The sequence below is a fragment of the Gallus gallus genome, chromosome 1, assembly GCF_016699485.2.
Source record: "Gallus gallus isolate bGalGal1 chromosome 1, bGalGal1.mat.broiler.GRCg7b, whole genome shotgun sequence".
In the NCBI taxonomy this organism is placed as follows: Eukaryota; Metazoa; Chordata; class Aves; order Galliformes; family Phasianidae; genus Gallus; species Gallus gallus.
In genome coordinates, this window is record NC_052532.1 from 27,820,570 (window position 1) to 27,834,803 (window position 14,234).

The 14,234-nt window shown below is 36.3% G+C and overlaps 1 protein-coding gene across 11 annotated transcripts in view; it reads left to right on the plus strand.

Moving 5' to 3' along the window:
• The window catches only part of IMMP2L (inner mitochondrial membrane peptidase subunit 2), a 449,807-nt gene that overhangs the window by 380,595 nt on the left and 54,978 nt on the right, over positions 1-14,234 (plus strand). Inside the window, exon 6 of one of the 11 annotated variants that reach the window (XR_005856524.2) lies at positions 6,812-6,956. The exons of 9 other annotated variants lie outside the window; for them this stretch is intronic. Coding sequence is in view for 1 of the 2 variants with exons in the window: in XM_040693037.2 (XP_040548971.1) it covers positions 696-755 (60 nt within the window). In the remaining variant the exon portion in view is untranslated. Of the gene's footprint in view, positions 1-695; positions 2,586-6,811; positions 6,957-14,234 lie in introns of those variants that run through there. One more of the 11 variants, XM_040693037.2, reaches the window with a different exon arrangement.

Consider the following 14,234-nt stretch of genomic DNA (forward strand, 5'->3'; position numbering starts at 1 on the left):
GGATTTATGATGAGAATAATGTTGGTTATATACCGATGTTTTCTTTGTTGCTGAGCAGTGCTACAGAGAGCCAGGGACATTTCAGTTTCAGTACCATCCTGGCAGTAAGGGGGCTGAGAGGGTGCAGAGAGCTGGGAGAGGACTGAAGGACAGCTGACCCAAGCTGGCCGAAGATTTATCCCATTCCATGAGACATCATGCTGAACAATTTAGGGGCAGCTTTCCAGAGAGGGAGCCTGCTGCTAGGGGGACTGCCTTGGCATTGGTTGACAGGTGATGTGCAATTGCATTGTGCATCACTTGTTTTGTATATTATGTTATTCTTAATATTATTATTTTTCCTTCTTTTTCTGTGCTGTTAAACTCTCTTTATCTCTGCCCTCGTGTTTTATTTTTTTCTGATTCTGTCCTCCATCTCACTGTGTGAAAATATGCAAATGGCTATGCGGTTCTAAGCTGCCTGCCAGGTTATACCACAAGACAGAACAACCAAATAACTCACAAAAGTATTTTGTTTTTTTCTTTGTTTAAAAAGCATAATGTATAATTTAAAATGAACAAGTATGCAGTGCAGTATTTTCTGTTGATGTCTGCCAGCTTATGCTAGCAGAGATTTTTCTTGCCTTTCCATTTCTGTTGCGTACGTCTAGGTAAACAGTTCTTCACGCAGTGATTCTTTTCTTGGTCGTCCATAGATACACCAGGGGGCTGACCGAGGAGAGGTCAGAGAGGGGAACAGAGACATAGAAGAATGAGTGGGGAAAAGAGAAGAATAAGCAACCTGTGACAGTCTCCTGACCACCTAAGTGAGACGACTACAGCCTGATGTGACCCTCCCTTTTACTGAATGCCTTTGCTTTTTCCTCCTGCTTGACTGCAGTCCTCATGTTCTCCATGACAGAGGCAAGAATGGTGTGTCTTGCTTAGCTAAAGCCGTCTAACTGACAGTCTTCACTCCCTGCCCATGAGGGTTTCCTGTATCGTTTCCATCATACACAGCCATTGCTGTCCCATGCCCTGTGAACCTGAGCTCACATTTCCCAGTTGGTGAGATATCATGCTGTTTCTCACCATCTGGCAAGTCAGTGTTTTCATCCAAAAAGGCTTGGATGAGTAGTGTAAAGGAGATAATTATGTTCAGTGAGTGTTTCATGACATGCTATTATAGCCAAACAAACAAGAAATTAATTGTGGAAATGTTTTCTCCAGCAAGTCCCTATTCAACTGACTCAAAGATATAGAACGATGAACATAAAGAGTAGTTTGAATAGCACTGAAAAAGCTCTTTAGCACACACAGCACAAGCAATTTCCCCATATGTCCTGAATTACAGTCTTTTTGGAGTAAGAGATGGGCAAGCATTCATAATATCTTCGGTATGGTTCGTTTACAGTGGATTTCACAGCAAATGTTTTAGCATTGTTTTGTCATTGGTAGTGTGTCAATTTTGGCTGTGAGGTTTCTTAGTGAGTTTCTCAGGCAAAACAGTTCATTTGCTATTTTTGTGTGTGTGTGCGTGAATTCACAAATAGTTATTTGCTCTATAAAATTTTATTTGTCCTGTTTTTTTCAAGTCAAACTACACAGGGAAAATTTGTTCTTTTAGAAAACACCACAGATAAAATTGTAATACAAAAAAAAAAAAAAAAAGCTTACATGTGTGGGTCAAAGTTTATTACTTCTTTTAGCCGAAGTTACTGTTTGTATTATCTTTTATACTAGTTTCTGACTAAGTTCCCTTTCTTTCCCCCCCCCCCAACCAAAATGCAATTCTCGTTAAAAACTTATAATTTAAAGACGTATTTCTGCTTCGAATTTGTGACATCAAAGAAGCATGGAAATACAGCTTTGCTTGAAACTTCGGTAACAACCTGAGCCACTGCCTGCATGGAGTCAGGACCCAGACCTTCCTGAACATCTGCCCAGCCTGCTCCGTGAAGGAGATCTAATGATTTCCTTGTCTTTTCAAGTCCTTTACTATTTTTAGACTTAGCTTTTCTTCACAAACTAAGTTCTTCTTTTCTTTATATACATCTGACTCCTTCAGTTTTTTTTAAAAAGACAAAGATGTGATTTCCTATTTTGCAATTGTTGCAGTGTTAGTTTGTAACTGACTGCAACCCCTCAGACTCTTTCCTGTGGATTCTAATCACTTTCATTTGCACAATCAACTTTAAAGTACATTCTCATTGACATTAAGGACTTGTCTTTCATGTATGTTCAGAATATGCAGGACAGGTTTCTGATGAATGTGGAGAAAATAGTCATAGTACGCGTAAGAATTCAAGGTTTTCCCAGCGTACCTGATATTTTCATGTGCTATGTCTGAAATATGAATGAGAGGGCTGCATTCCAATTATAGTAGAAATTTATTGTATTCATTCATTTACTCTAAATTAACAAAGCACAAGAAATACTAAAATGCTCTGTAGATATTTTTTTTTAACATTTTTAAACATAGCCTTACAGTTACTTTAAGATAAACCCGATAACCTAGTGTTAGACCTTACACATCTCAAGCTTCCTTCCTCTGTCAGAGCACTTGCTTATGCAATTATTACTAGCTTATTTTCAACTGGCTGTAAGTGAAGTTAATGTAACCTGTGTTTATCTTAAATATGGTGAGAAAGATTTGTATGGAAGTAGTAAACAATATTAATTATTTAATTAAAGTTGTTTGAAATAAACACATAACAGCTGTGACCAACTGATGTTTTAGCCAAGCCTTGGTACTATCCTTTCTTACGGGTCTAAATGATGCTCACACAGTAATCCTTAGCAAAGAGTGTGGAAGGGTTCTTTGCATCGGGCCCTTTAAGGAAGAGAAAGCAGGACTGGTAGGAGTCTGGAAGTGACTGAGATCATACCAATTTAGCATAAACTGAGGAACTACTTCCAAGTATGTAGCTAATTCTAAATGACCTTTCAGTATTCAGTATTCAGCAGCTAAGTAAATAGCTGATTAGTACAGGAAGGACTGTAACAGAATGGGGAGCCATGAGAACATAACTGTATTTTTTGTAGTCTGACCTTCAAACGACAAAACTACAGACAGTAGTTTATGATTAAGAGCGCTAGTGGGAGGAATAGTCAGTTCAGTACTCCATGAATAGTCCAATTTCAAAGTATTTCACAATAACAGAAGATGTAATGGTTACATTTCCACTTTGCATTTAAAAGGATGACACTGAAATTTACGATCAGTGTGAATAAAGCCTAATGGGAAAATGTACTGCTTCTAAATAACAAATTTCAGCAAAAGAAAATGAGGATCTTAAGGTCTTACTGATTTCTAAAGTCATCTGAATTTCTGTAGTGTGAGATGCCTACTTTTTCTACCACTGCAGAACCTACCTGCTGTGGTAGTATCTTGTATGACAGCCTGAAATATCATAAGCTCTCTTCTGTCATACAGTTTTGAATAACTGGGGCATATTGCAACACATGCTTATGTGCTCAGAAGTGCCCATTGTTGGCCCATATATGGAAACTTCTTATTCTAGGAGCACAATAAATTATGAGGCCTGAGAGAAGCTGTTGAGAAATTCACTGGAGGTTACTATCAGAAGTACAAACTTTCTGTGGAACAAATCCAAGATTCATGCCCCATAGTTCAATTTTGCCTTCCATGAAGTTTAGGAAATTTTAGCTGTTTGTCCAAATTGATGTGAAGTGCAAAGCCTTTGTTGGCCGCTAGCCTTTTTCAGTTGGCTTTGTATTTATATGATGACACGCCTGCACTTTATTATCAATGTGTTCCTAGAAATAAATGTGACCATGTTGCAGAAGGAGATGAATGTATCTCTCAGTCCTGTTGAATTCCAGTCTTGTGAATGCTCCCAATAGCATTCACTGTCTAGACTGCTATAATTCAGCTGTTGCTTGCAGACAGTCTTGGAAAATATTTCATAACATTTTTTTTCTGGCGAATACTGTACAGAGCTCTTCTAATGGATCAGTCAATTGAAGTAAAGAAAGTCATGGCACAGATGTTTATAGTGGGCAATGAAAAACAGATTTCTTCATTGTTTTATACTGAAAATTTATCAGAAGAGTAGGCTGGATACAATCTTAGTTTTGTTCTTTGCTTTTGGTATACCACTGGCTATGTCCATAAACATTCCAGTGTTTAGAGAGAGCTTAAAATAAATAATTTAAAAGGATGCAAAATATAGAATATGAAAGGCTTTGGTTCTTTAAACAGAATTTATTATGTTCAAAGTTACATCTCGATAAAAGGCAAGCATAACTTGAATTAAAATATTAATCCATCCATCCCATTTAGTTCTTTGAAATATTCATAGCACTTTTTTAGTGGTCGTGGTTTATGGCAAGGGGTGGAGGAGAAATAAAGTTGGGGAGACTTTGATGAAAAAAGCTTTTATCGAGACCAACACAGTCAAACTGACAGGAATGTCCTTCATGGGTTTAGAAAATTGGCCCATCTGGGAGTTATGTTATTGTAGAAAATCCTCTTTAAACTTCATAGCCCAAACTCATAAAGCACTTAGAACATCCTCAGTGTCTTCCTTCAAAATCTACTTCCTTCTCTCTCTCTTCCAGAGCAGACTTCCAGTTTAGCCTTGTTTACTCCTCCATTTGTTCTCATTTCAAAGTACTATCAGTACTTCTCAGCTGCCACTGAAATGTATCTCATGTTTTCCCTGGGTGCTTCATGCTTGTTTTTTCTTTTCTTCCTGCATTTGGCTTACATTTCCATTCCTTTCTGTTCCTCACTGTAAGGTTTTCTAGGCACGTATCCTATCTTTTTAATTTTTTTTTATCATTTCTATAGCACTAAATATAATCATCAGGCACTTCTCAGACAAAAAGTAACAGATGACACTAATTTTACTTGTGAGTGTGAGTTAAGGTGGGGTGGATAGGAGATCTAAAGATGCGACAGTAGCATTATGTAATTTGGTTATCTCAGCATTTATAATCTATTTTTAATTTTTTACAAAAATAATCTTTCTATAAAATGGATACATATTATAAAATATAACATATATCCTGTTTTGAGGTCTTTTGTTTATTCTTTGTGGGCCACTTTTTGAAATGGAAATTAAAAGGCAGAAAAAAGAAATGTGAGCAGAAGATGTCAGAAAGGGCGAAACAGATTCCCAAAATGAGCACTAAATACTGCTGAGCATCTGAAAAGCAAATCACAAACAAAATAAATAAGTGCAAAAGAGAAAATAATGGAGTATGATATCCAGTTAATTAGTAACATGTGAACAAATGAATTAACATAGTGGCCAGAAAGAAACAGCCAGTTGTGGAAGTGACTGGAAGAACAATGTTGGCCTCCATTAAGAGTGAGTTGGTACCTATTCTTGCAGTAGCACAAGTGGAGATTTTCTTGCCTTTTTAGACCGTAGCCTAATTATTCAGTTCATCATTCATACTCTACCCAGTGAGCAAAGAAAATACAAGGAAAAGGAGAGAATCTGTAAGGTATGCTAAGGAAAAAAACTGTTGAACCTCCCCTCCCTTCCCATTTGAATCAATATGTGTGTTAAAAAAACGTTCAGTGTCAGTTTTTCCTTTTCCTTTTTCTTCTTCTTCCATTTTTCTTCTTGAAAAAGCTACTGTAAAGCTTTTCCAGTTCCAGGAACAACTGTCAAGAAATGCTTTGCTTCTTATGTACATGTTTTTTTAATTAATCTCACCTGGAAAGAAAAGTACTCTGATATATTTTTTATTTTATGCACCCATAGGCTAGCATCTTCTTTAGTATTACTTTCCAAAAAAGATGTAAGTGCACAGTAGTGTTCACGGGAAAGCTGTGATACCCTGATCTTAATTTGAACATTGGAGATACTGTGACTTACGTATAGTTATGTCTTTGGCTAATTGTGGCAGTTTCACCCCAACAGACAGTTCACCATCACACAGCCACTCACTTTTCCTACAGTGGAATGGGGGAGAGAATCAAAAAAGTAAAAATGAGAAAATTTGTGGGCTGAGATAAAGACAGCTTACCAGAAAGTTTGCATGCAAAGCAAAACAAGGAATACATTTGTTACTTCCCATAAGCAGGCAGATGTTCAGCCAATAATGAGCGGGGCTCATCGTGCATAATGGCTAGTTGGGAAGACAAACACCATCACTCCAAACATTCTCCTTCATCATTCTCTCTCCCTACCTTTTACTGATGAGCATGACACTGTATGGTATATATGATACCTCTTTGGTTTGTTTGGGTCAGCTCTCCCGTCTGTGTTCCCTACAAATTTCTTGCTCACCCCCAGCCTGATCAATGGCAGGGCAATGTGAGAAGCAAACAAGTCCTTGTCTCTGTGTAAGCACCAATCAACCAAAAATACAACATTATCAACACTATTTTCATAGCAATATACAGCTACTCTGAAGAGAATGAACTCTATTCCTGCTAAACTCATGACACTACTACTTAAATTTTAGGAAATCCAGTCACAAATAGAAAACTATTCATTCTTTCTTAATAGAAATTCCCAAGAAATATTTTAAGTTTGAAATTGAGAAGAAACAGAATATTCTAATTGATAATGTGCTCCTATAGTAGTCAGTGCTGGACTGTAGGTGGATTTTTTTTTAGAATAATATCAAATGACTCTCTTATGAATATTTAGTTTTCCTTCTTCCGTCACAATGTATGGAAACCTGACAGGCTTAAGAAGTATATGTTAGTAGTTCAAAACAAGCTATTTCAGAACAACTAGGACTTCCATTTACAAGTGCTTTTTATGAGAAGCAATGTCAACTATAAATGTATTCAACACCGACTTGAGAGTCTGAAATTTTATACAAGGTTGTGGTGTCATCCCAGCAGACTTTACCCATTGTTTGAAAGCAGAAGACATACAGCCCTGGAAGAGTCTTTCAGGCACCGTGAATTATGGAGCGCTGGACTACTTTCCAGTTCTTAAGAGGGTCAGTGAGTACCTGGATATGGACCTTGGCATTATATTGAGGTGAGGTTCATATTCCTTTCCTTCTCTGTCTTCTGTAGAAAGGAAACTAAAACTTACGTACAAAATGGGATTTATACTGCTCTTGAAGAGTTAATTGCATGATCTGGTTGACTGGATTATTCTACGGCAGGCCACAGCTCATCTGTACAAGTGAATGTGTGAATAACTTCAGCTGCTAATGCAGGGCAGAGGGTTCTGTTCACATTCTCAAGATTTTGTTTTTAGGAAGCTGCTTCAGATTGTGCATAAGCCTGTCTCTTCCCAGCCTAGTTTTTCATTTTGTATTTATTTTGTAATGCAGTTGCCTCTGAAAACATAGCCAGTAAGAGATCTATTACACTGAGTAGAGAGACTAAAATGCTGAAATGTTGTTTAAATTGACATAATTTCATATGCATTTTTGGCGGATTTCTTCTGCATGTTTCACTTACCTGTGTTTTGGGTGTAGAAAGGAAATGATTTCTCACTGAGTGCCCTCAACTCAGTTGTAGCACCATGCACCCCATGAGAATTACCAAGGGTGTGGTATACTGTAGGGAGGACAGAAGGGTCCTTTTCAGGAAATTAATTGAATTACTTTATGGGTTTACTTAAGGTCTCCTAAATTATTTCAAAAAGTGAAATAGTGAAAAAAAAAAAATACTAGTTTAAGTCTTTAATACCGTAAATATATATCTTTCTGTCTTTAAATAACATGTCCAGTGAGACAATGAATGAAAGTTATGTGTTTGAAGACTTCATTGTTTTTTTTAGGGGGGGGGGGGGGGGGGGGGGGGGAGGAGATAAGGCCAGATAACATTGTTTTTCCACTATTTGGAGTCTTGAGTACGTGAAAGATCATTCACGTCTTTCACCCATTTTGTAGAGCTTTATAGTAATGTTAGTTCTTAGACTACAATCAAATTATGTTGAAATGTCTTATATGCAGACTGACTTCTTGTTGATTTTTAGAACTGCTAAGAGCAGACAGAAATAGCACGGCTGATTTATGAATACCACATGCCTCACAAAAATAATGCTTTTCCATTAATCCCTGTAGATTCAAGTTCCAGTATTTCTGTGACACTTTCTTTATCAGCTCTTAAATACATGCCGATACTTGCAAAATAACAGCTGATGTTTATACAGCTTTACTACACTTACAGAAATTCTATAAATAGAGTTTTTTTCCCCTGTATTTTAAAAGACTGTGTAATTCACTTATCTGAAGAGAGTAATTTTAGTTGCAATGTCATGCTGTGAAGCTCATTTTACCCTGTTGCCAGTCATTAATGGTATATGACGATCTTCCATATTCGAGAAAATAAAAGTATTATTTGAATAGAAATCTAAAATGTGTCAATAGAATTTAAAAGTTATGATATTTTAAAAGCTATGATATCATATAGGAGATAATGTAAAAATGGGAAAAAAAGAACAATTGCAGATATTCTTTCTTCTTTTTTGATTACAGAATTTTTTCCTACAGCATATTTCTTAGTTATTTATACAGTATAAATAAAAGTAATAGGAGTAAAGTGGCTACATGTATTATTAGCAGAGGGAATATATGTCATGAGCTCATCTGTGATCTGCCAGAGCACTGCTTTTGGGGAGATTTTTCTTCAGTCTGAAAGGCTTCTGTAAAATCACCCATGACCTTGGGGACTTTTGATGGACATTTTCTGCCATTGGAGGAAAGTCAGCATTGATTAACTCCTTTTAACTTTGATGTATAGATCCTTCATTCAAAGTCTGTGGTGGTTCAGGAGTCCCTCTGATACTGGTAATATTCATCTTGCTCATACTTGTAGATCGTGTGTCAAAGCTGGCTTAGCCTTTTTCAGGGCAACCATGAGTGTAACCAGGAGAGAACAGAAAAGGAAATAAATTCTGTTTAATACAGGGTGAAGGTAGGTTAAATCTGCCTCAGTGCTTGGAGTAACAGGGATAATAAAGGGTTTTCTTTTGTTATCATTTGATTCCTAATCTACTGTGGGACAGGGCCCCACTCAGCTTTTCATCTCTACTCAGACTCCTTGTCATTAGATTTTTCTGTGTTTAATCAATATAAATCAAAAGAATTTTTTTATCAGAAAACAATGTACAAGTTTATGTGAAAAAATATAGTTTTTCTTTTCCTTGTAAACTTATACTCCTAGGAAAAGCTTCTGCCCTGTTCTGCAGGCTGAAAGCCATATTTTCAAGTAAGGAGCAGATGCACTGGGAGTTTTTTAACAGAGGTTTATATGATACGTAACTGAGATATGTTTTGCCCCAAACCTTAGCTGAAAGTGTAATGCTGTTAGTATTGCAAAGCTTTTAAGAACAAGGAACAGCACAAAGCAAAAAGCAATCTCTCTTCTACCAAATCACCAGCCAGAAGTCGTCACTGTTGCATAAATTGGATGGTCATTAATTCCCCTGGCAAGAAACTGTCCCCATTCAACCTTGAGTTGCACCTCATTGTGAATGTTAGAATCCTAAAAGAAATTAAAGCTGCCTTACCTCGGTGGCTTAAAGACCTCTAAACACTTTAATTCATGTTCATAAAATGCATTCTTTCACTGGCAAATTTATAAGGTTAATCCTTAAATACTGAGAAGTAAGTTTGAAAGAAAGAGGAATGCACCAGAAAATTGTCCAAAATATAATATAGCAATTACAAGTATTACTTGAAATTATGACAAAGCAGCATTAAGGTTTGGGTGTTTTTGTTTGTTTGTTTGTTTTTTGGTAACATTACCTAGCAATAAATACTGATATACTAGCTCAGTAAGAGTAAAAATATTTTTTCCTTCAACAGGAGATCATTTACACTTCATACAATCATAGAATGGCTTGGGTTGGAAGGGATTTCAAAGATCAAGTAGTTCCAGCCCCCTGCCATGGGCAGGGATGCCGACAACTAGATCAAGCACTAAATCAGGATGCCTAGGGCCCCATCCAACCTGCTCTTGAACACTTCAGAGATGGAGCATCCACAGCCTCTCTGGGCAGCCTGTACTAGCATCTCACCACCCTCTCTGTGACAAAATTCCTCCTCATCTAAATCTCCCCTTTAGTTTAAAACTATTTCGCTTTGTCCTATTCCTATCTACCCATGTAAAAAGTTTATTTCCCTCCTGTTTAAAATCTCCCTTTAAGTATTTAAAGGCTATAATGAGATCTCCCCAAAGCCTTGTCTTCTCTAGACTGAACTTGCTAAAATAGTGTTTGATTTTCTTGCTTCCACTTATCTTCCAATAAAGAGTTAAAGTTGAAATGAAGGAAATCATTGCAAGATATCTAATGATCATGCCTGGGCTACCAAGTGTAACATTATATATGCCAGAAGCATAGAGCTGCATTTGTTCATACACACTTTGTTGATGCGTATCTGTTGTGTTGTATGTACTGCATTCAGATGAGCAATTTTGAGTAACTTCTGGTACCACAGTTCCTTTTTTCTGACAGCCTCAGTCGGCCAAGCAGACTTTCAATCAGTCTTTTGCTATTAGTGAATACCTTGATGTCATTGTATTTCAAGCTTTAAAAGGTCACAAAAAATCAAAAGAGTATGTGAAACTCTCTTGCACCTTTGGATGTCTCCATGTGCTGCCTTACTATTACCGTGTCATGCCATACGTTGTCAAACTGATTTAAGTCTGATGCAATGTCTATGTGTTTTCCAAATGATGGGGCTCTTGCAGAATCTGCACTTTCATTTTGGAAGCATATCACAGTCCTTGCTCATCATTACTATTCACAAAAGTTAAATCTGTTCATCCTAATGTGAATTTAAATCTAAGTTCTTTTCTGTCGGGCCTATCAGTACAAAGTCTTGCACTTTTTAAACATGGGATCCCTGTTTCATTTAGTTCTACACAGTGTAGGAAATCCTTCTACTAATGCACACAAGTGATTGTGGTCTTTGAATATTTATCTCCCAGTGATTTCCACCAGACTCTTGCCTTTTTAATAATCATAGGAAGAATGTAAATTTGTAATGATGTGTAATTTCATAATCATTATTTTCAGTGATTTCGTGAATATAGCATTATTGTGTTGTTGTTGTTTTTTTTAAAAAAAAAACCTGGTAGCCATCCAGATATTCTGAATGTGCCTACTTGATAAATAGAGAGGGCTTTCAGACTCAGTTGTTTGTTCACTACGCTTTCAAACATTTTGAGTATCAGTGCAGCATTTAGTGAAATAGTATGAAAAAAAAAAAACATCTGTACTACAGCTGCAATGACACTACCTTTATTTTTGCTCTTCAGTAAGAAATCAAATGTAACCATGTATTTGTTTATTTATGTTTGTATATTTTTAAATGGTTCAGGGTTTAAGGAGTGCTAAGAAATGTGGAAATAAAGCGTTTGTACTTTATTTAAGTGAAACAGCCCAAGCATGAAAGTGCTATACTGGCTGTAATCTTCTGTTAATATTCTGCCTTCTTGAATGCCTCCCTGCTACTAACTGGGAGATCAGTTATACTTCATGAAAATACTGAGGAGAGTTTACCAGTCCCAGATAGCATAAATATACTTCATTTTATGCTATGTTAATGCTAATGGAGTGTTATCAGCAAGACTTATCAGACAAAGACAAGTTTGAGTTGTGAAAGCATTTTTGTTTTTCTTTTCTTTTCTTTTCTTTTCTTTTCTTTTCTTTTCTTTTCTTTTCTTTTCTTTTCTTTTCTTTTCTTTTCTTTTCTTTTCTTTTCTTTTCTTTCCTTTCCTTTCCTTTCCTTTCCTTTCCTTTCCTTTCCTTTCCTTTCCTTTCCTTTCCTTTCCTTTCCTTTCCTTTCCTTTCCTTTCCTTTCCTTTCCTTTCCTTTCCTTTCCTTTCCTTTCCTTTCCTTTCCTTTCCTTTCCTTTCCTTTCCTTTCCTTTCCTTTCCTTTCCTTTCCTTTCCTTTCCTTTCCTTTCCTTTCCTTTCCTTTCCTTTCCTTTCCTTTCCTTTCCTTTCCTTTCCTTTTCTCACAAGGTTTCAACTTCAAATTTATGTTCACATAGGAGAGGCATTCTTATTTGTCAAAGTATTTTCAAAGGAGTATCTGGAGGAAAACAAAAGCATAAATTACTCATGTAATTTTTGTTTTCTGTTGCAAGTCTTATCAAAATTACTGGACTTAGTCCAGGAACACATGTACTCTCTCAAGTTTAAATTCTAAAAGTGAGTTTGCACGTAATGTTTCAGAAGAAAATGAAATGATTTTTTTAAATTGCGATATGGAAATTAGAACAAATTGCAGTTGCTATTCTAATGATTTGAAATTGATGTTTGCAGACTTCTTTTGTCTTGAACAAGGTTACTCATAAAATCCTTTTTGACTGCTCTTGTTTTGTAAAAAGGCATTGATGAGCAGGCATGGACTGAGGTATGTTTATTAGATGAAACGTTTCATGTTTCTTTTTTCCTTTGCATAAAGTACGTCTTTTTAGATAGATAAAGTCTGAGGACAGAATGTTAACGTTTTCTTACATGAACTCTGATTTATATAGAATTTGATGAGGCCCATTATAGTGACACTGGCTGCAGGATTCACAATCCTGCAATTGTCTGAAAATTTCTGAACTATCCAGCAAGAAGACACCACATAAGAACTATCTGGAGGAGAAAGTGAAGTGCAAAGGCAGAGGTTTTCATTAAAACAATGTGCTTTAAAAGGTTGCTTTTTCCTGATAATTCTGGTTGTGATAAAGGACTGTAGATATTCTTCCCAAAAGCAACCATGCCTATTTTAGTTCAGAAGGTCCCCAGTGAAGTTCTGGAAATGTAGAAGGAAACTTGAGAGAAAATTTCATAATTTCTCTCAGTGTAGAAGGGCTTAGAATGACAGAGAATGAAAATGTCATCTTAATTCTACCTTATTTTGATGGAAAGAGGAAAGGAAACAGTTCTCACTTTCAAAGAGGAGCTCTGGTGATGAAGCCAGCGTATAAGCTATCTCTGATAGTCAGGGTGTCTTAAGAAAGCTGAGATTGCTGATACATCAGTAAAAGTATACACAGAAGTGGAATTGAGTACACTGCATATTGCATTTTACTGTATGTTTTCATATATAATTCCCATCACATCTGTATTTTCAATTTCCTCTTCTCTGTGCATCTCACCGAGTGAACAGTAAATAAAATCTCAGTTGGCATGCCTGCACTGATCTCTTTCATGGGACTGTATTTTGTTATGAGTACCTCATCCATCTGCTTGCTCTCAAATTCCCTCTTGGGATTGGAACACAGGTGCTATTGTAAAAGAATTTATTGAATATTTTATAAAATTTGCCTTTTGTTTACAAGTACTGAAAGGTCACCACCCTTGTTTATTGGGATTTTAGCTCTGCTATGCTGACTATGTGGAACTATTCATATAAATGATATCAATAAAAAGGTGGGCATAACCTTTAAGGTAAAAGCCAAATTAAGCCAAGGGTTTTGAAAGGCATCATTTACTGCAGTGCAACTTTACTAATATAAAAATGTATCCATTTATTGCCCTTACGGGTATCAAGAGTGGAGTGTCTGGTTTCTCGATAGCTGAGGACATTCCCAGCACTGAACCTGATCTTTCAGGGTGCCTGAATAGGTTCTGTGTGACAAAATATTTCAGAAAATCAACACATTTTATTTGTTTTCTCTCCCTTGGAAAAGACTTCTGTGTGTATTCAATATTACAACTAGTTGGTACTTTGAAAACAGACATACTTAAAAATATGGAGCAAGACTCCTTTTTTATCAGCCCAGTTCTTATCTAAATCTGAATTTATGAAGAGCCTTTGAGTCTGCATCACTGCAGTGCTGCACACTGAAGATCCAGACAAATTGAAGGCTCTCCTTAATACCATAATAGTTGAATGAGCAGACTATTACTTGATACTTAATTGAAATATAACTTTTTATACTGCCTTTGGTTTAACCTTCAAGAAGTTGTAAATTGTAGAAGTGAAAAGTACAGCTGCATCTTGTCAAATGACAAATGGAAAATTAGATTTTTAGACAGATATGAGCAGCAGTGGGAAGGCTGTCTGCTCTTTAGAAAACATGTCTCACATGTGATATGGATGCTTCTGTTAAAATTAGCAGTAGGAGAATAGTATGTTAAATGTTTTGATCTGTCATATATTTCTTTCATAATTTAATGCAGTGTAATTTCATTGTTGGATTCTGCAATTCTTGAAAAGTAGAAACTTCAAAAGAAGCCTTGCTTGCTTGTTCTGAAAATTCTGTCTGTCTAGCAATAGGCCAGTCCCCATACTGAACTTTATAGCACCTTTTTTTGAACAAAGCAGAGCTTAAGAGACTTCACTGAAGAAATC